This window comes from Callorhinus ursinus, unplaced genomic scaffold, assembly GCF_003265705.2.
Source record: "Callorhinus ursinus isolate GAN/ISIS: 27379988/994484 unplaced genomic scaffold, GSC_fseal_2.0 scaffold9, whole genome shotgun sequence".
NCBI lineage: Eukaryota > Metazoa > Chordata > Mammalia > Carnivora > Otariidae > Callorhinus > Callorhinus ursinus.
Window position 1 is genome coordinate 3,386,850 of NW_027397071.1, and position 22,343 is coordinate 3,409,192.

The following is a 22,343-nucleotide window of genomic DNA, read 5'->3' on the forward strand; positions in this document are numbered from 1 at the left end:
CACTTGAAGCAGGGGGTGGCCCCCTCCCCCATGGTCCCTGCTGCCTTGTCTGCAGCAGGGACCAAGGGGACAGTGGTTGTATGCCAGATAATGGGGTGCAGAAGCCCATCTGGTTGGGGCGAAGTGTGTATCCTAAACGACCCCCCAAATCCACAACTGAGGCTTTGAGGTTACTGTCTGGGGCACTTGTACCGAGAGCCATGGTGGGGAGTTGCAGGTGAATGCACAGGTAACAGTAGGCATATGTGAGCTGAGTTGGTGGAGCACAGAAACTTTGGCCAAGTAAAGGAAGCCCATCCTGGAAGAGAGGAGTGCAGCCTACCTGAGGAAGTCATCTAGGTCACGTGGGTTTCCAGTTCTGGGACTTCCAAGGTCTATGACCCATACTCTTGGGTTGCTTTGAACTTCCACAGTGTCACTTGTCGTACATCCTCCACCCCACACACATACACTCTTGAGCTGGTCGAATGGGCCCCTGAGCTCAAATCCTTGTGATTATCTGGCTAACGTCCAAGAGGATGGCCCACATGTGTAAGGGGATGGTCATGGTCAGGAGGATGGTCATCTCTGCTGCCAGTCCATCTGCTTCCCCTACTGTCCTGCAAAGCCAGCCTGGCTCCCAGAGGAAGGTGCCTGAGCACCTCTGGAACCAAAGGTGGGTGTTCTGGGCTTTTCCTAACTTTGGAGAAGTGGGCCCTTGGAGCCTGCTGCACTCGTTAGCTCATTGGCTCATCCACTGAAGTGTCTGACAAGCCCCAAGCACTGAGCTCAGGGCATGCACAGATAGTAACAGAGTTCCTCAGTGTCTAGAGATTCCTGCTGGGAGTCACAGCGTGGCCTCCATGAGGCCGAGAGAGCACAAGGAGAAGGCTCTGGTCTTGGGCGGAGCTGGGAGAAGAGCATGAGTGGTTTGTACAAGGAGTGCTCGCTGAGGGGGAGCTGGAGGGGCTGCACCAGGAGTAGGAAACTGCTCTGAGGCCCGTCTGAAGACCACCCATTCAAAACCTGTGTGTCCCTTGGCAGCTGGGCAGCCCCCATTTCTTATGCGTGTCTCTATGTGTCTGTGGCCTTGGCATTGGAAGACAGAACGGGGAGGGGGTGGGACATTGTGTCGAGGGCCACGGCAGACCTCTCATGAGCTTTCTGAAGCCATGGCCTCCGGTTCCCACCCAGGTCATGGTCTTATTCCTGGTGCACTGGAGAAGGCCCTCAAGGTCTTCTGCGTTCCTTGCTGCCCCAGCGAGCTGACATCCTAATGCCACCCGCAGGAGCCCTTCTGGCATTTTCTGGGAAGGACCTGGGCTTAGCATCCTGTTCCTGGGGCCACGAGAACATCAAGGGAGACACAGACAGGAAGCCTGCCAGCTTCTAGGAGGATGAACCAGAGGACAGCGTGTGATGGGGGAACCAAGGAGGTGTTGTCTTGCCTCACATGGGCGATGGTGGTGACGGCCAGTAAAAAGACTGGAGATCCAGCAGATGCTTTCAACCGGTCTGAGAACTTGGTGAAACTGGGGCATCCCGGGTCCAGAAGTGCCCCCTTCAAGGGTGTCAGCTGCAACAGTTACGAAATGCATGCTGGTGAGGAGGAGCAGACCTTTGCTGGTTCTGAGCGCGGGTCCTTTTACTGGAACTCACGCAAAGCTTGTGGTTCCTAGGCCACCAGACTTGGCAGGGGAACTGTGCCATGAGGTTGCCCTCTTATTAAAAACAATCTGCCTGACAGTCCATTTCTGTTATCTTTGAAACTGGATGGAAGGAAACAGTGGTCAGTAGAGCTAGGGTAATTACAGGGAGAGCATTTACAGGCAAGTAATCTGATTCCGTCTTTTAATTTTTTTTCTCCTCCAGAAAATAGAAGGCAAATACTGGTAGTTCTGTTCAATTATAGGCATTTTCCACTGGATATGCTGCCTTTGGTCCTGGTGGAATTGGGAAAAGGGTCTGTCACCTTAGCCATGAGCACGGTTGGGTCAGGGCAGGCTACAGGGCACCCCCATGTGCCTCTCCAGATGCTTCCACGCTGTGCCAACATTAAGATGGGGGTGAGGGGGTCCCAGGTGAGTATGAGAAGGTAGGGGGGACTCTGGGGCGTTAGCCCTGCCTTTTCTGGAAAGGGAGTGGAGGGCCATGGCGAGGGGTGAGTGACAGGAGAGGGGGCACTGAGGAAGAGGAGCAGGGAGATACGGTCTTGGGGGCTGGTCCTAGTGCAAGCATGTCATGAGTGGAAGAGCCCTGGACATCCTAGAAGTGCTCAGGTCTCCCCTGTGGGTTAAATGGTTAAGGAGAGAGAAGCTAGGGGACTGTACAAATTTGGACGAGGAGAGGACCAAGATGTACTGTTCCCGGACAGAGAACAGGTGCCAAATTCAGGTTCAGCTGCTCACTGCTCAAAAACCAATGCTTGATAGACAAAGAATGGTAAAGGAAAGCTTGCTTTCTTCAGGAAGCCGGCAGCCTGGGAAGGTGGTGGGCTAACGTCTCGAAGACCGTCTTCCCCATCTAGGTGAGGCTGGAAGGGTTTAAAGGGGAAGGGAGGGGAGCGAGCGAGCAGGAGAAGCAGATGCCCTGGTGGTTCGTCCGAGGTGGACGTGACCCTGAACAGACTTGCTGGCATCTGGGGCTGCTGTTTTCATGTAGTCAGACCTTATCTTCTGGGAGAGTCTGGTCCTTCACTCCTCAAGGCTGCTGGTCTGCAGATCTCAAGGAAAGTAGGTTAGTTCTGCTCTAGACCCACGGACTTAGGTCAGCAAGCGAGGAGTGCATAAGCTGGAAGCAGGTTATCCCTTGAGACCCGTCGGAGTGCTGTTCTGGTGGTAGGCATGTGCAAAGAGAAGGACATGTTGGTTATAGCAAAACATTTAGAAATCATGTAAATATCCATCTATAGGGGAACAAATAAAGTGCAGTGTAATCCCAGGAGGGGATACCATATAGCTGTATAAAAGGAGAGAACTAGAATTATATTTAATCTCAAAAACACCGAGGAGCAAAACCAAGGAACGTGTCTGTGTGGAACCCCAAAGTGTTTATGTAAAAAAGTGGGGACTGATACTTTCAATGATTATACACACACACACATCGTGTGTGTGTGTGTGTGTGTGTGTGTGTGTATCTGTATGTATGTGGATTTTTAAGGAAAGTCTGGAGTGATATATCCCTAAATCATAGCAGTGCCAGTCTCTGGGGAGTTGAGGAGGGGAAGCAGGATGATGGCTGGTAGTTGGAAGAGATTGAAGGTTTATAATATTTTCATTAACATTTGTTTTAAATATTCTGATTGAAGTAAATATTAGAATGTTTAAAGTATTTTTGAAGTCATAGTTCAGCAGCGTTCTAAGGTGGCGGCTTCAGCATTTAGGACTGAGTAAATGAGGCCGCAGCTGGGGGGCAGGGACCCAGCCCAGGGGCTCGCTCCCTGGGAGTCCTACCCTGGGCAGACAGCGAGGAAGCCTCGTCATGACTCAGCAGGACACATGTCATGGAGATCAAAGTCGGTTTGGGGTGAAGTGAATCATCGTGTTTGCCATCTTGTTTGCTGGTTCTGTAGCGGGTAGTCACACCTCCTTAGAAGTGGCATCAATAATTTAACATTAACTAATCATCATCTTTAGACAAGCTCTATTTTAGGTACCACTGGGGAATTAAAACAAAAAAAAAAAAAAAAAAAAGAGAGAGAGAGAGAGAGAAGGAATGAGTGATATTTTTGTCCTTGAACTTAAAACCAGGCCAGGCCCTCATCTTGTCTCACTTGACTGTTAATTCAGTCTCCGTGCTTCCGTTCTTGCCCTCTGCTCTGTCCTCCACGCACCTCCAGAATGAGGACTCAAAAACACAAATCCGATCTGTGTCCTCACTTTTCCTTTGCTAGCCTCTTTCTCAGCTCCCCCTGTCCCAGAGGAGAGGTTTGACTGTGTCCATCTGCTTTTCCGTGCCCTTTCCCACCTGGCAGTCCTGTACCCTCCAGTCATGTGACCAGAGCCCATGGCAACCTTCTTGCTGGTCCTGGAACGACACTGTCATGTTTTTGTGTGGCACTTACTTCCCCACCCATCCTTCAAGACCCAATTCAAATGCCCCTACTTCTGTGAAGCCTGTTTGTACCTTTCTCCTTTTTTTTTTTTTTTTTTAAGATTTTATTTATCTGTTTGAGAGAGAGAGCAGAGACAGAGGGAGAAGCAGGCTCCCCGCCGAGCAAGGAGCCAGATGCGGGCCTCGATCCCAGGACCCTGGGATCATGACCTGAGCCAAAGGCAGACGCTCAACTGACTGAGCCACCCAGGCGCCCTACCTTTCTCCTTCTGAGGGATCTTAATCTTTGCACTTTGCACCTCACTGCTGTCACCTTCTGTTCTATAATAATGATCAGTTATGTGCATTTCCTTTGGGGTTGTCCGCTTAGCATACAACTGTGTCTTATTAATCTCTCCCTCAGTTTGTGAAGGTCCCTTCTTCATATAATAGGTACTCAGAAACCTTTGGTTGCAAGTGTAGCATATGTCCCAGTTATCTTTGCCCTGTAACCAATTACTCCAAAACTCAGTTGCTTAGAACAACCATTTTATTATGCTCGTGGAAACTGTGGGTCCAGAATTGGGGCGGGCGTGGCAGGGATGGCTTCTCTCTGTTCCCCAGTGTTTGGGGTCTCAGCTGGGAAGATTCAAGGCTGGGAGCGGTGCTATGATGGCCGCCTCCCCAGGACCCCTCCACGTGCCTTGGGCTTCCTCATAGCACGGCAGCCTCAGGGCACTCGGAATTCTTCCACGGTATTAGAGCAGATGCTGCATCACTTGTGTTATGACCTGACCCTGACGTCCACAGTGTCACAAGCCCGCCCAGGTCCCAAGGGAGGGGGATTAAAGCCCACCCCCCGATGGCAAGGTTACACTGAGGAAGAGCACCCGGGACAGGAGATGTTGTTGAGCTGTGTTTGGAAGATACACCTTGTCATGGTGTGGGGGAGATATTGGTTTCACCGCTAGAGCTAATACCACTTCCTACTGCAGGTCCTCCTGCAGTTGGTGGCTTTGTGCCTGTTAAGCACTTAGGATGGGCCACGTGCTAAGAGTCTTAAAGGAAGAACTCATTTAATCCTTCAACAACCAGGTGAAGATTAAATCATTTTACAGATGAGGATGCTGAGGCACAGAGAGGTTCAGTGTTACCAGCTGAGGTCTCACAACACCGCCTGTGCTGTGCAAGGTCAAGGAGGGAGAACATTCTGGAATTAGCTGCACCCTTCAGATCTGCTGCTGGGTTGTGGCACTGCACGAATCTCATGGGAGTCAGAAGCTGTTTCAGGGAATATTTTTAATGGAAATAAGGACCGAGATACAGGCCTTCGTGCCCATGGTCTTGGGAAGCAGAGCAGACCGCTGTCCCGGCTCTGTAGATTTCGTGTGTGTGGGCGCGCGCGCGCACGCAGCTTGGTTAGGCTGCCTCTAGGGGGCAGTGGCACTGACCTAGTGGGACCTCTGTGAAGGTGCTTTGGGTGTGCGGGTGTCTCCAGCCTGGCTTCATTGCCTGGCTTCCCCCACCCTTTGCTTCGTGTTCTGCTTCTGTAAAGTGAGGACACTAAGAGAATATACCTCCTGGGGTTGCTGTGAGCATTGACATTCGTTAATCCACATAAAGCCCTTGAATGGTGCCTGGTACCTGATCGGGATCCCGCAAGTGCTGGCTGTTGTTGGCAAGGGCCAAGCTCTGTGTCTGTCTGTCTGTCCCCTGGTCCAGAAGGAGATCACATGGAGGTTCTTTTAGCTCATGCCACTCTTGTCCTCCCTTGGCTGAAGGCTAAAAAGTGGGGATCTTCAGACATTGTCCCTGGAGTCGCCTCCCTGACTGCTCTCTCTCGGGAACTTATGTTCTGGGGAGCTTTGGTTTGGCCCGCTCTCCACCCCGCAGAGGGTCTGTTTGGCATTTTAAACTTGAGGCCATGTAGATTCCCCACGATAGTCGTCGAGACCAGCTTGGCAAGAAAAGCCAGCCTGTGGTTTATCCTCACTTAGCGCTGATGTTCCTCTAGCACATTCAGCATGCGCCACAGACTAGGAAAAATATTAGTCACGTTCTTTGTTCTGGAGAAAGTGGCTTGACCCCGAAGGGCATCGCCGTGTCTGGTCCGTGTGGCTCTAATGACATCAACTTCCTTTCATTGTGTGAGGATTAAATGAGATGATGTACGCCTATTTAAAATAATGGGAGAATAAAAAGAAAAGAGGAGGCGGGAGTCACCCGTATTCTCACCACTCAGAGGGTCAGGCCAGGATCGTTGTTTTCTGGCGTCAGTTTTCTAGGCATAGTATTTTTTTAAACATAATTTTACTACCTATGCAGTTTTGCATTTTTAGCCAAAAGTTAAACGTCGATGTTCCTTTTACGCTCTTGTGCTTACAAAGATTTTCTTTCCTGACTTTAGATTATTTCATGTGGGCAGAAATAAAATGAAATCTTGAAATGTTCATTGGGTGGCTTTCACAATACTATTTGATCTCTGGCGTTACCTGTGAGATCAAGATATGGTGCGTTACATTATTCCCATTGTATGGATAAAGAAATATGCCAGCATGGCGGATTTGCATGTAGAATTTGTACCAGCTGGGTGCGGAGGGAGCTTTGATGATCGTAGAGGCCACAACCGGAACAGGAGAAGTGGAGGGGTGGTGAGCTAGGTCCTTTGACACTTTGACGTGCTCAGTCATGCATCTTGAACATAGCAGTTGGATCCTTTGCCTAGAGATGTGGGTTCCCTGAGCCCAGGCGTATTCCAAAAAAATGCACAAGAAGCTAGTTTTCACAGGCACAGTGACCCCTCCTGCTCACTAACTCCTGAATCATACTACCCCTAGCCAGTTTCATCTGGGAACAAGGGAAAAAGAGCGTCCTTGGACATGCACTGTCTTGAAAAACTAGTTAAGTGATAGATACTGTTGTGTTAGTTTATGTGACTGGAAACTGTCACAACTAAATCCAAAAGGACCTGGCCAGTCCTAATGATCATGTACTGTCTAAGGCAATATTCTTAATTCTTTTTCTGGGCCTTGAATTGCTTTCAGAATCTTTTAAAATTTATGGACCCCTTTTCTAGAAGACACATAACATGGGCAGGGAACACAGTTTTTCATTAAATCTTAGGACTCACAGGTGTTCAGATACTGGTGCAAAACATAGTACCCCCAAACTTCAGGCTGAAAACAGCAATAAATTCTTCTCGATTTTATCGTAAACCAAAAATTGTTCTAAAAAAACCATAGTCTTAAAGATTTTGATTGGAGAAGCTGTGTGAGCTCTGCGAAAGCAGTAATTACTGCAGTTGTCAATAAAATTCTTAAAATGATACAAAAAGTCAAAAAACACACAAAATAACAGCAAACATTATCTCATACAGTTTCCATGCATCGGGAATCCAGGAGCATCTGACCTCTGGTGGCTCTGAGGCTGTGGCTCCCGACGGGGTGCAGTCATCTTGGCTGGGCCTGGAGGACCCACTTCCAGTGTGGCCCAGTTACATGCTGCTGTTGGCGGGAGGCCTCAGGTAGACCTGCCCAGAGGGCTGCTTTGATGTCCTCCTGACATGGTGTATGTGGTCCCAGAGAGCAAGGCAGAAGCCCTGGTGTCTTTTTATGGCCTAGCCTTGGAAGTCCTACTTCAGCATTTCTGCATTTCCAGTCAGTGCGGAGGGCAAGGTATGGAGGGTAACTTCCTTGTCCTCTCCAGGCATACCACCCTCCCTGCACGTTGACCCGGGGCTTTTCCTGACCCTGTCATTTAGGGTTTTTATATGGGGGTTTTATTACATAGGCATGGTTCATTAAACCATTGGCCATTGGTGATTGAACTCAATCTCTTGCCGCTCTCTCCTCCCTGGAGTGTGTGTGGGGTGGGGTTGAAAATTTCAACCCTCTAAGCTGGGCCAGCTGATGTCTTGAAACTGTCTAAAGGCCTGCCTTAAATCATTAGCATAACTCCTTTGGGGCCAGAGGGGCTCTTTATGAATGATAAAAGACATTGCCATCCCTTAGGAAATTCCCAGGGTTTTACCAGCTCTGGGCCAGGAACCAGGGATAAGGACCAAATACGTATTTTTTTTTTTTTTTATTCTACCATATTAGTCAATACAGAAGACATTTTATACAGCAGTCATACATTATTTTTATTTTTGGTTAAATTTTTTTCCTACTTCTATGACTCGTACATACTCTTTGCAGAGGACAAGGGTGGGGAGGAGTAAAATATAAAGAAGAACATAAAAATCACTTGCCATCCTATTACCCAGTATTTTCTCTCTGTACTTTTTTAGGTTTACAACAAAATCGAGAGGAAGGTACAGAAATTTCCTGTACATCTCTGCCTCCACTCAGAAATAGCCTCATGCATTATCCGTGCCACTCATCATAGTCGTACATTGGTTACCTGGGATGAACCTGCGTTGACGCATTTGTCACCTGACACATGTGTCACCTGAAGTCCATAGTTCACCCTAGGGTGCACTCTTCCTGTGGTACACAGGATAAATGTATAATAAAATGTGTTCATCATTACAGTATCGTACAGAGTATTTTCACTGCCCTAAAAATCCTCCGTGCTCTGCCTATTCATCTCCCCACCCGCTGCAACTGCTGATCTTTCTGTTGTCTCCGTAGTTTGGCCTTTTCTGGAATGTTTCATGGTTGGAAGCATATAATGTGTAGCCTTTTTTGATTGGCTTCTTTCACTTAATAGTATGTATTTAAAGTTCCTTCATGTCTTCTCATGGTTTGAAAGCTCATTTCTTTTTAGTGCTGAATACTGTTCTGTGGTCTGGATGTACCACAGTTTGTTGATCTCTACTGAAGGCCATCTTGATTGCTTCCAACTTTTGACAATTATGAATAAAGCTGATGGCAACATTTATGTGCTGATTTTTGTAGAAACAAAAGTTTTCAACACCTTTGTGTAATACCAAGGAGTACAGTTGCTGGATCATATGATATGGGTGTGCTTAGTTTTGTTAGAAACCCCCAACTGTCTTCCAGAGTGGCTATACTGTTTTGCATCCCACTAGCAATGAATGAGAGTTCTTGCTCTACATCCTCGCCAGCAGTTGGTGGTGTCAGTGTTCCAGATTTTGGCCACTCTTACAGGCGTGTAGTGGTATCTTTTTGTTGTTTTCCTGGTGACGTAATGTGGAGCAGCCTTTCATATGCTTACTTGCCATCTGATATCTTCTTTGGTGAGGTGTCTCTTAAGATCTTTGGCCCATTTTTTAATCAGGTTTTTTTCTTATGTTTGAGTTTTAAAAGTTCATTGTATATTTTGGGTAACAGTCCTTTATCAGATGTGTCTTTTGTAAATATTTTCTCCCAGTCAGTGGCTTGTCTAATTCTCTTGATTTTGTCTTTCACAGAGCAGAAGTTTAATTTTAACGAAACTTATCCATTATTTCTTTCATGGATCATACCTTTAGTGTTGTATCTGACAGGGCATCACTATACCGAAGCTCACCTAGGCTTCCTCCTATGTTATATTCTAGGAGTTTTATAGTTTTGCATATTACGTTTAGGTCTGTGATCCATTTTGAGTTAGTTTCTGTGAAGGGAATGAGGTCTGTGTCTAGATTCGGGTTTTTGCTTATTTATTTATTTATTTTGCATGTGATTGTACAGTTATGTGAGCATTATTTGTTGAAGAGACTATCTCTGTTGCATTGGATTGGCTTTGCCCCTTTGTCAAAGATCAGTTAACTGTATTTATGGGGGTCTATTTCTGGGGACTCCTTTTTGTTCCGTTGATCTATTTGTCCTTTCTTTCTCCAATACCATGCTGTTTTCATTACTTTATAGTAAGTCTTGAAGTTGGGTAGCTTTAGCCCTTCAACTTTGTTCTCCTCTTTCAATATAGTGTTGGCTATTCTGGGTCTTTTGCCTCTCTGATAAACTTCAGAATCAGTTTGTTGATATATACAAGTAACTTACTGTGATTTTGATTGGAATTGCATTCAATCTATAGATAAAGTTGGGAAGAACTGGTATCTGGACAATATTGAGTCCTTTTACCCAAGAACATTGAATTTTTCTCCATTTGTTTAGTTCTTTGATTTTGTTCATCAGAGTTTTGTAGCTTTCCTCCCTATATACCTTCTGTGTATTTTGTTACATCTCTACTATTTCATTTTGGGTAGTACTAATGTAAATGGTTTTGTGTTTTCAAAATTTCAAATTCCATTTGTTCCAGGGTTGGTTTGTTTTTTTAGTCAATCCCCTTAGCTTTTTTATATAGACAATCACGTCATCTGTGAACAAAGACAGTTTTCCTTTCCAATCTGTATACCTTTTATTTTCCTTTTCTTGCCTTATTGCATTAGCAAGGACTTCCAAATATGATATTGAAAAGGAGTAGTAAGAGGGAAGATCCTTGCATTGTACCTGGTCTTAGTGGGAAAGCTTTGAGTTTTTGACCATTAAGTCTGATGTTAGCTATAGGTTTTTTGTAGATACTCTTTATCAAGTTGGAAAAATTCCCCTCTGTTTCTAGTTTACCGAGACTTTCTATGATGAATAGTTGTTGGATTTTGTCTAACGCTTTTCCTGTTTCTCTTGATATGATCATGTAATTTTTCTTTTTTAGCCCATTGAAGTGATATATTACATGAATTGATTTTTAAATATTGAACAAGCCTTGCATACCTGGGATAAACCCTACATAGTCTTGGTATATAATTCTTTCTGTAAATTGTTGGATTTGATTTGCTAATACTTTGTTGAGGATTTTTGCATCTGTGCTCATAAGGGATATTGGTCTGTTTTTTTCTTATAATGTCTTTGTCTAATTTGAGTAGTAGGTTTGTGCTGGACTCGACTCACAGAATGAGTTAGGAAGTGTTCCATCTCCTTTTGTTTTCTAGAAGAGATTGTAGAGAGTTGGGATACTTTTCTCCTTAAATGTTCAATAGAATTTGTTCATCTGGGCCTGGTGCTTTCTGCTTTGGAAGATTATGAATTATTGACTCAATGTCTTTTATAAGTGTAGGTCTATTGAAATCATCTGTTTGTTGTGTGAGTTTTCACAGATTGTGTCTTTCAAGGAATTGATCCATTTCACCTAGGTTATCAAATTTGTAGGCACAGAGTTGTTCATAGGATTCTTTTATTATCCTTTTAATTTTCATGGGCCCTATGGTGATGTCTTCTCTTTCATTTTTGATATCAGATAATTTGTGTCCTTTCTCTTTTTTTAAATTTTATTTATTCAAATTTTTTTAAAGATTTTATTTATTTATTTGACAGAGAGACAGGAGAGAGGGAACACAAGCAGGGGGAGTGGGAGGGGGAGAAGCAGGCTTCCCGCTGAGCAGGGAGCCCGACGCGGGGCTCGATCCCAGGAACCTGGGATCACGACCTGAGCCGAAGGCAGACGCTTAATGACTGAGCCACCCAGGCGCCCCGTCCTTTCTCTTTTTTCTTAGTCATCCTGGCTAGGGGCTTATTGATTTTATTGATCTATTCAAAGAATAGCTTTTGATTTTGATGATTTTCTCTATCGATTTCCTATTTTCAATTTCAATGATTTCTGCTCTGATTCTTGTGATTTCTTCTGTTTACTTTGGATTTAATTTGCTTTTCCTTTTCTATTTTCCTAAGGTGGAAACTTAGATTACTGATTTGAGATCTTTCTTCTTTTCTAATACATGCTTTTGACCTTATGAATTTTCCTTTAAGCACTGTTTTGCCTGCATATCACACATTTTGGTAAGTTGTGCTTTCATTTTCATTTAATTCAAAATATTTTTAAATATTTCTTGAGATTTCTTCTGTGATCCAGGTGTTCTTTAGAAGTGTGTTGTTTTAATACCCACATGTTTAGGGATTTTCCAGTTATTTTTCTGTTATAGATTTCTAGGTTAATTCCACTGTGGTCTGCGAGCAGACATTGTGTGATTTCTAGTCTTTTAAATTTGCTAAGGTGTGCGTTATGGCCCAGAATGTGGTCTGTTTTGGTGAATGTTCCATGCGAGCTTGACAGGAATGTGTACTCTGCTGCTGTTGGAGGAAGTGGTCAACAGATGTCCGTTATGTTCAGTTGATTGATGGTGTTGTTGAGTTCAACTGTGTCCTTACTGATTTTCTGCTTGATGGAGCAGTCCATTTCTGATAGAAGGGTATTGAAGTCACCAGCTCTGCTAGTGGATTCATCTGTTCCTCCTTGCAGTTCTATCAGTTTTTGCCTCATCTAGTATGGTGCTCTGTTGTTACGTGCATACACGTTAAGAATTGTTATGTCTTTGTGGAGAATTATGTAATGTCTTTCATCATCAGTGATAACTTTTTTTACTTTGAAATCTACTCTATCTGAGATTAATTGAACTACTCCTGCTTTCCTTTGATTAGTGTTTACATGGTATATTTTTCTCCATCCATTTACCTTTAATCTATATGCATTCTTTGTATTTAGAGTGGATTTCTTGTAGATATGATAGAGTTGGGTCATATGTTTTGATCCACTCTAAAAATCTGTCCTTTAATTGGCATGTTTAGATCCTTGACTGACATTCAGAGGGATTACTGATACGGTTGGATTAGTATCTACCATACACCTTACTATTTTGTATTTGTTGCCCTTGCTCTTTGCTCTTATTTTTGTCTTCCACTCTTTTTCTGCCTTTTGTGTCCAGTCCTTTTTATACAGTTATATATGATCCTGTGTATGTTTGTTTTTTTCTTTTTAAATTACAGAAGTGATATGTACTTGTTGCAAAGTAATTCAAAAAGTATAGGAATGTCTAAACTGAAAAAAAGTAATAATAATAATAATAAAGTAATCCCTGCCTGGGAGGAGGCTTCTGTTGTAGGCTGAGAAGGGAGATGGAAGGGGCCGTGAGGCCAGGGGATGCCTTGGCCAGGTAGGGGACCTGGGTCTCTTTGAATACATAGCACTGTCTCGGAAAATGAGGGGCAGTGCCAGGAATAGGAAATGTGGAGGGTGGGGTGTAGAAAGGGAATTAAACTGAGAAGAAAAAGGTAATTTTTACCTCTGTGTTAGCGTCCATTCCCTAAGAATGGCATTGTTTTCAGGGGTCAAAGGCCCTTTGTGGGGCAGGAAAGAAATGAAGGAGATATCGAATGAACAGGTGCGGCTGAATGTGTGTGGTTCAGGTCCAGTCCGGTGTTTATTTATTTATTTGTTTGACAGGGCTGTTTATAACCTGCTTCTGGCTTGGACAAGTCATTTTGACCCTGATGCCCTGGCTCATTGAGGCCACTTAACACTGTTTACTTTTCAGGGGGTGATGTGTGTGATCTGACAATCAAGCGCTTTGGTAAGGTCTGTGAGGAGAATGCAGGCTGGCTAAGCCCCTGGTTGCCTCACAATAGCCAGGATCTGACAGGGCCTCCAACTGCGCCCATTCACTAGAGAAGAGTGAAACTCTCTTGACCCAAATTCATGGAGAGTCTTTGCAGAAGGAAGGAGCTTAAAGCTACTGAGAGCTTTAAGTTAGGAAACGTTCTCTAAAATTTGGACACCTGGTTGCCAGTATGTAGAGACCCATGAAAGCAGCAGTTGTCGACCCTGCCATGCGTTTGAATTTTTAGAAATGCTAACGCCCAGGCTGCACCCCAGACCAGTTACAGCAGGTGGGGGCCAGGCCCTGCTATGTTGTAAAGCTCCCCGGGTGATTCCAGTATGGATCCAAGGTGGAGAGGTAGTGCCTTGAAGAAGCTGGCTCCTGACTTGCCTGTAGCAGCCTTCCTGGAGGCGGGGGACGAGCGGTTGTGGCTTTTGTGTCACAAAACACGGAAACACGAAGAGACCTAAATGTTATGAATGTAGTTAAATTGTTTTCAGAGTTCTGTGTTTCTAGAGTAGTGCAAACAATTGATTCAGAATGTCACCAGATAGATATTTTAAGTTGTCATAGACAGAATACACATAGTCAAAACGTTATACACCAAATTTTCACAGACTGAAAATAAGTAATGAGCTGTCTTCTCAGTGACTCTCAATGTAGTAATGAATACTGTCAACCAGGATGGATCAATTAAATTCACATACCACTTTGATTTGTTGATTTGGTTCCCACCGTTAATTTGTTCAGTTCCCGGTTTCTGCTCATGAAGCCAGGATGGGGTTCCAGGTAAGATTTTGATTGGGAGAAAAGGTTCTCTATGAATTACAGGCCTTTCCTTGTAGGGTCTGTGGTGAAGTCTATCATCTGGTAGATGAGGCCCGAACACTGCCCCCCTCCCCCAAGCTGCGGCCCCGGACTGGCCCTAGAGCTGCATCTCAGTCCTTGAGCTGCCCCGGCTGTTCACCAGCTGGATCTCCGACAGACAGGTTTACATTGGGGCAGCTGCGGTTCCTTTTTGGAGAGGGAGAGGGGAAGCTTTCATGGACGGTGGAGGTGGGCTGCAGCTGTGGGTGGAGGTGGGTGGCCCAGAGATGATGTCATTGTCCAGAGGCCCTTGGAATGTCCTGGGGTGATGCCTGGCCAGAGCTGTGGATCCAGAGCTGTAGAATGTTCCAGCCGGGAGGGGTTTTTAGCTAGCAGCCCTATATTGAAGAGTAATTGTGGGCTGGACCCTGTGGCAGGGGCTTTGCAGATGTTATCGTGCGGAGTCTTTTTGATAATTCTGCGAGGCACACGTTATTATTACCCCCGTCTTACAGATGAGGAAACTGAGGCTTTGGGAGGGTTAAGTAACTTAGCCAAGGTCACAGCTAGTGAGTGACAAAGCCGGCCCTGATGTACGTGCTGGTCCACTCCCAAGCCTTCTTAGAAATCATTTTACAGATGAAGGGATCAAGGTCCGGAAAGGAAAAGCAACCTGTCCAAGATGACACAGCCAGTCCCAGTTGCTGGCAGAGCCGTGGCTGGAACTCACGTGCCCCTTGCGCCTCAGTGGCGTGCCCAGCTGCTGCTGAGGGGAAGCAAGGCCACGGGGGTGTGCCCCCTTCTCCCTGCTCCAGGGCTCAGGCTGTAGGCATGGAATGAGAAATGAAACTCACCATATTGCCTCGCTCCCGAGTCTGTGGGGGAGACCGTGTTAAGAAGAACACGGAGAAGGCGAGCAGAGGTGACCCCAGAGCAGCATAGCCCGGTCAGAAGGCAGGGGGACTGGTGGAGAATCAGAGCCATCATACCAAAGGGCGGGTCTACACTGTCAGTCCCCTCCCCCCCCCCCACTGCCAGTGTGCGGGCATCTGGGCAGCAGGGCTATACTTCGGCCCTGCACGTACTTCCACATTCGTGTGCACTCAGCTTAAAGCTGCAGTCGCCTGCAGGAGCTCGGCTCTGCCCACCCCACTGCCCCAGTACGGATGGTGCAGCACCAAAGCGAGGGCCCCAGGATTACCTCCGACCTACAGGCCCAGACTGTTTATTTCACCCATCAGAATGGGTGTCGAGGATTCAACGTTTTGTGCTCCTTTTATTAAAAACTTTATAAATGGCATTAATAGATAGATATAAAACTGCTACACAAATGACAAACAGAGAGACTAAATGAAATTTCCTAGGGTTCAGCCGTTGAATAAGTAACAGAACCGCGGCTTTGCATGGTCAGATTTCCATACATGCAAATTAGGGACAGAGCTTAACCGCAGGGTGTTTTAACTAATATTTACTAATCACAGAGCACCTCAGAAGGGGCCAGCAAGCTATTTATATGATCAGGTCATACAAATCACAAACCCTTTCGAAGATCACTGCCTACTCTGCATTTTGGTCTGAGAAGTAAGCGAGCATGTCCGTGTGTCCCCCACAGGTGTAGTGTCGGCACAGCGACATGTTGCCGTCCAGGAAGGACCCCTGTACCGCACGGAGGGCTCCCACATCACCATCTGGTGCAACGTGAGTGGCTACCAGGGGCCGTCTGAGCAGAATTTCCAGTGGTCCATTTACCTGCCATCTGCCCCGGAGCGCGAGGTCCAAATCGTCAGCACGGTGGACTCTTCCTTCCCTTACGCCATCTACACCCAGCGAGTCCGCGGGGGGAAGATCTATGTGGAGAGAGTGCAGGGGAACTCAGCCTTGCTGCACATCACCGACCTCCAGGCCCGGGATGCGGGGGAGTATGAGTGCCACACGCCCAACACGGATGAGCGGTACTTTGGGAGTTACAGTGCCAAGATGAACCTAGTGGGTAAGGAGATGACGTTTCCCATGGCCAGTGTCCCGCCCCAATAAGTCCGCTCGGGCTGTTATACCCAAATACTGCAGCCTGGCTGGCTGAAACCACAAGTGTTTATTTCTCACAGTTCTGGAGGCTGGAAGCCCAAGGTCAAGGTGGCAGGCACAGTTGGTTCTGGTGAGGGCCCACTTCTGGGTTGCCAACTTTTGATTTCTCATTGGGCCCTCCCATGGCAGAAAGGGAATGAGAGAACTCACCGAGGTCCCTTTCTAAGGGCACTAATCCCATTCAGGAGGGCTCCCCCTCCATGACCTCATCACCTCCCAGAGGCCTCACCTTCAAACACCCCTGGGGGGGGGTGGGGGAGGAAAGATTAGGATTTACCATATGGGTTGTGGGGGAGGGGAGGAAATAAACACTGAGTCCAGATCACTGAGTCACTTCTTTTTTAGTGCAACTTTATTTCACTTAAAAAACAAAAACAAAAAACAAAACAAAAAAAAATCCAAAGCTCCCCAGATATCTTAGTGGCTAACCGGTAGCATGAGCGAACAAAGGTTGTGGGTTCATTTGTAAATAATAGAAGGCTGAGGCTAAAATTTAGGAAAGATTGAGTGCAGATGTCAAGAATTCAGAGAAGGTTAACTAACCCTGTAGCTGGTGAAAGGGGATATGAAAGTAGAAGGCAGGGACATTTGTGGTTGATGATCTGTCTGAAGAAAGGACGAAGATGGAGCATATGACATCAGCTAGCAGAGAAGTGAAACCGCTGGGCAGTGGAGGGGCTCTGAGACCCCTGGGGCACTGCTGAGTCAGGAAGCAAAGGCACCTGCAGGTCCTTCCTTGCTCACACCCGGAGCCTGCCCCTAGGTCCTTTGGCTACGCGAGTAAGGAATTATGCACCAGCCCTCTCCCTTGGCCCTTGTGCTCCCTGAGTGATGGAGGGAGTTGGCAGGAGGGGAGGGGACAGATTTCAGTGTGGACAGCCGTGGGCCACCACGCTTGCTGACGTGAAGGGTCAGTGATATCAAGGCTGTTCTGTTTTCTGCCCACATCTTAATTTTCCCACATCTGTTTTTCTGCCCACGTCTTAATTTCCAGTTTTTATTATCACAATTATGCTTGGAAATTGTGACGTGAGCAGAAAAACAGAACAGCCTTGATATTGTTGACTCTCCACGTGGGCGGACATAGCAGCCCAGTGCTGTCCACACTGAAACCTCCCCCTCCCCACCCCACGCCAAACTCGCTTTTCCTTTCTCTCAGTCTGCATCCCATCAGAAGGCCTGTGACACCCAGGCCTGAGATCATGCGTTGAGAAAAGACAACGCTGTGACTGGGGTGTCCCCATCACAGCCCGTCAGTCCGAGAAGGGGGGTGTTTAGTCTCCAGAGTACATTTCTGACCAAGATGCCATGGGGCAATGCCCGAACCTAGGCTTCCTTCCAGCGCCGACCACTCTGACACATGCCTTGTAGGAAAATTCAACCTGCCAGACAACTGAGGATGTTGTTGCTTTCCTCTACCAAAGATCTTTTTCTTTTTTTTTTTTTTGTACAACATAGCCTTGCTAGAGGATTGCATTGCTGAAGTGAGTTGGCGGGATGGGGGTGGGGGGACGCGTGGGGGTGGGGCCGCGAAAGGGGAGGAAGTCAGCAAGGTGCACAGACACATAAAACTGCCAACTTCTAGGAATGATTTCTTTTTGAAGATCGGTCAGAAGCCAAGTGAAAGTATCTTGAAGCAGTACCAAAATGAACAACAAAATCTCATTTGGCCTAAAAGAGAATTCTTTTTTACATGGTATTTTCAGGGAGTTCATTTACTATGGGAAACAAAATACATCCTACCTGTTATCCAAGTGTTATTAAAATACCAAACAGGTAAGTGTAAGTGCCAAAAAATTGCAGTCCATATCCAAGCGGGCAAATCCTTCTGTTTCTGTGCCATCCGGGGTCACCCGTGGCCTCACGGTGACTGTTGAAGGCCGTGGGGGGTGGGTGGCTAACCGCCTCCCCGCCGCGAGGGTGAGGTTCTGTGGCTTTGTGACTGGGTTCCCGGGACATTTCTGTGTTGCAGTGATCCCCGACACCCTGCAGACCACGGCCGTGCCCCAGACTCTGCACAAAGTGGAGCAGGACCCCCTGGAGCTCATGTGTGAGGTGGCCACGGAGACGCTCCAGCACAGCCACCTGTCTGTGGCCTGGCTCCGGCAGCGAGGGGGCGAGAAGCCCGCGGAGGTCATTTCCCTGAGTCGAGACTTCGTGCTGCGCTCCAGCAGCGAGTACGCCCAGAGGCAGAGCCTGGGGGAGGTGCGGCTGGACAAGCTGGGGAGCACCACCTTCCGCCTCACCGTCTTCCACCTGCAGCCCTCCGACCAGGGCGAGTTCTACTGTGAGGCTGCCGAGTGGATCCAGGACCCGGACGGCTCGTGGTATGCCATGACCCGAAAGCGTTCCGAGGGAACAGTGGTCAACGTCCAGCCCACGGGTCAGTCTCTCTCTTGTCCCCACTCTCTACCTGGTGGTGAGGGTTGTCCATTGCCGGGAGGGTGTGCAGACTTCTTCTCTGGTGACCTCTGAAAGTACTAGGAATGTAGAGGGAGCCTAACTAAGATCTGACCTTCTAGTGAGTCTTTGGAGAGGAGCGGGCCAGACTGAATCTGGCTTACAGACATGGTTTCTTGGACCCACGTGGAATTTTATATTTTTTCTTGAATTACAAATTCATTTTAAAAAATTAGGAGATTTCACATAAACCATTTGTATCTGATGAGCTGGGTTTGCAGTGGCTGCCCCCTTTGATGACATTACCTGTTTCGGGGACCAGTCCTGTTTCATTTGTAGAAGACATTTGAGATTATGAGCCTTCCATCAGAGGTATGAAATTATGATCTAGGGACATTTTGGCTTAAATTATTATTTTTTATATTAACACTATGTCTTAATATATGTGGTGTTTTATAATTTCCAAAATACTTTATCACATATTACTTCAGGGTCCCTCAGAAGGTCTGCAAGGTAAGTCGGCGGTGGGGCAGATGCTGAGGGCAGTTGCTTTATGGTGGGGCCCTGGGAGAAGTCACAGGGCGGGTTGTCGAAGCCAGCCTGGCGAGTATCGGCTTTCTCTGGTGAAAGACCTGGAAAAGGGGTTCCCTGAGGAGGCTGAGTGACATGTTTATAGCTGGGGTGAGAAGATGGTGGTACCGTGGGCTGGGATCTTCCCTGACTCCTTGTATTATTCCCCCACAATCTCCGACTGCCCCATGCCCCCGAGTGCAGCCAGGCTCCAGATCGGAGCTGACCCCTGTCGCTGGCTGCCTCGGCTGGTCAGGGGCGGGCTCTCCACGAGCCTGCAGTGCCCTGGCTTTGTTCGTTGTGTCATCATCGAGGTGCAGTAAGTGGCCCAAGAACCTTCCTGTGTTGTTCCTCACCTCTGGTGAGGGGCTACAGTTGGAGGTGGGGTTTGTCGGAGATGAGCTGCAGTACAGGTGGGGTCTCCTCTTCAGGACCTGACCTTGACCTCACTGTCCCTTTTGCTACATACAGTCCGGGGTCCTGGTCTTCTCCCACTTCTTCTTGTGTCCTTCTAGAGCAGTGCTTCCAACTTACCTAATGGTACAGATTCCTGAATCAGGCTCCTGGGGTGGGGCTGGGGGGCCTGGGAAGCTGGATTTCCAGGACACGTCCCAGGTGATTCTTCCACTGCCCACATTGTCCAGCACAGCTCTACAGGTAATAGGGCAGAAGGGATTCTCTGGACATCTGTTGGGCTTTTATGAGAAGGGGTGGCTCCAGGAAAGAGAGCACTTTATCTGCTCTGTCGGGCCCAGATCAGTTAGCAGCTTCTGGATCTTCCAGTACTAAGACATCTGGGGAAGGCACTTCATTTCATCTTTATCCTTTCCCTTTCTGGATGGCTTGAAGATCAGCTTCAGAAGTCTGGACCAAATTTTGAATCTTAATGCTTTCAAATTAGGTAGCATCAGTTAATCTTCTTTATTTTAATCTTACCAATTTGGGATTAGGACTTTCTGCATTTGCTCAGCAAATGTATTCAGACTAAGCCAGCAAAGGGAAAACTAGATAAAAAAAAAAAAAAAAAAAAAAGTGGATGACTTTACTCTGTGCCCCTGAGCTTTTCAGGTTCGACAGTTGCAGCCCCATCTTGGCCCTTCCCTTAGTTCCTTTCGGTAAACACTCAGTAAGTCTCTGCCGCAGTGAAGGTCTGGTGAGAGCCACTGGGGATTCCCAGATGAACAACTCTTGGGGCCTACGTTCAGGGAAGGGGCAGCTGTGAAGGCCGATGGCTAAGTGGGGCGTGCTGAGGTTTATGATGCTGCTGTCTGGACGGTGCCCTGGGACACAGTGACTCGGAAGTGTTCTTGCAACCTGAAGTTTTCCCTGGATGGGAGAGTGAAGGCAAATCCAGGAAAAGCAGCAAATTTACTAAGTGGAGCCGAGTCTGAAGCTTGAGGAGACAGCAGAGGACAAGCATAAGGGCACAAAAACGTGTCCCCTGTTTGGCTAGCAGAGAGGAGTCGGCATGGGTAGAGGTTGAGTCCCAGAAATGAGTGATGAGAGGAGGAAGGAGGCCTGAGGCCCCACGTGCTGGAGTATGGAGCTCGGCCTTGACTCCATAGACCCAGTGTTTGCAAGCTGTCCTTCTTGGGATCTTAGGAGCCCTTTAGAGGCGCCTGCCAGGAGGTCCCGGAGGAAGGCATGCTGAGGGCCACAGCGTTCCCTCGCTTGCCTCAACCAAATGTTTTCTATATTGGGCAACAAAAGATTTTGCATGGAGAAACTGCCCTTTCCCCTGCCCCCTCCAAGGAATGTTTGAAAATCACTGCTGCTGACACTGGGAGGGGGAAGTAGAGATTTTAAAGCAAGGAGTGACACAATGAGATCTGGGTTCTAGAAGGAGAACACCACGGAAGCCAGTGGGAGGTTGATGAAACAGGTTGATCCTGCCGTGGAGAGACCAGGTAGGAGAGAGCTATAAGGCCAGGGCGGGTTGGCGGCAGTGCCTGGAAAGCAGGCCAGTGGGTGTGAGAGATGGAAGAACAGGGAGCACCACCACGGAACGGGAACCCACCTCCCGGGTGCCCTGAGGCCAGGGCTCTGGGCAATTCCTTGCATCGGGGTAGGGAGAGAGGGGGAAGGAAAGGTATCAAGAGCGTGCCAAGTCCTGCTTCAAAGCCTCTGCTTCCCCGGTGGTGGCAACCCTGGTTGTCTTTTCTACTGTTTTTGTCAATTTTAGTCGAGGAGTCCATCCTTCATGCAGAATCTTACAGAGATGCTCGGTAGATAAAGCACTGTCCGTGCTGAACCCAGGAGGGATGAGGGCCAGGGGGAAGCCCATGGGGTAGTCATTGCAAAGGGTCCCGGAGAACAGCAGGTCTCAGTGAGAAACAGAGAGAAACCTAGTGGACAGTCAAGCAAGAGGAGAGAAACAGGAAGGAAGGCGTCATGGAACCCAAGGGCAGAGAACGGGTCCAGACTGAAACCTGCTTGAGAGAAGCCTTTGGTGTGATGGCGGAGGTGGGGGTGGGCGGATCATTGGTGACATCTGGTAAGTCCGTGAGGTGTGGGAGAAGGGCCAGAAGAGTGAGGGGGCATTGGAAAAAGCATAAATCAATTTCTAGAGGTTTAATTGGGTATCATCACCAAGGACCAATTGCTGTACAGAAAGGAGGTGGTTCGCTGTAAGTCTTGGGTCTTCAACCTGGGCGTGGGAAGGCTTCACCAAGCCACTGGGGATTGTCCCAGGAGAGTAGAAGAGTCTCTGGCTGCCACAAGTAGAAAGCCATAGTGGTAGCCAGCCTAATTCTGAGTAAATGGAAAGTTCTGAGGTCTCGGGCACCCGTTTGCATGTCTTCTGTGCCATTTATGTGGAAGGGGTGCTTTTTTTTTTTTTTTTTTTTAACCATTGATGTCAAGTGACTGTAATTGGGTTTACTGCAGAGCCACTGTCTTACAGATAATACAGGCACAGTTCCCTGTGGGTGTGTTCCTCTAGGCTAGGGTGGCAGAGCGAAACCCGCTCCTTTCAACTCCTGCCTCGTAGGACTGGCCTTTGGGGAACGGGAAACTGAGGCAGCAGCTGTCCCCTTCCTTCTCGAGATTTGATCTGACAGGTGGTGACTGGTGGAGAGACATTTGTTTTCACTTTGCCTGCGGAATTTTGTTAGGGATTGTCTTACCTGTGTCTTATTTCCAGTGTGCACATGGGGCTGGA

General features: G+C 47.5%; 1 protein-coding gene across 3 annotated transcripts in view; it reads left to right on the top strand.

Annotated features, from left to right (window-relative positions):
* The window catches only part of IGSF3 (immunoglobulin superfamily member 3), an 89,992-nt gene that overhangs the window by 36,289 nt on the left and 31,360 nt on the right, over positions 1-22,343 (top strand). For all 3 annotated transcript variants that reach the window (XM_073896075.1, XM_025872566.2, XM_073896076.1), the window contains exons 3-4: positions 15,741-16,118; positions 18,186-18,596. In XM_073896075.1, coding sequence (XP_073752176.1) covers positions 15,741-16,118; positions 18,186-18,596 — 789 coding nt within the window. The remainder of the gene's footprint in view (positions 1-15,740; positions 16,119-18,185; positions 18,597-22,343) is intronic.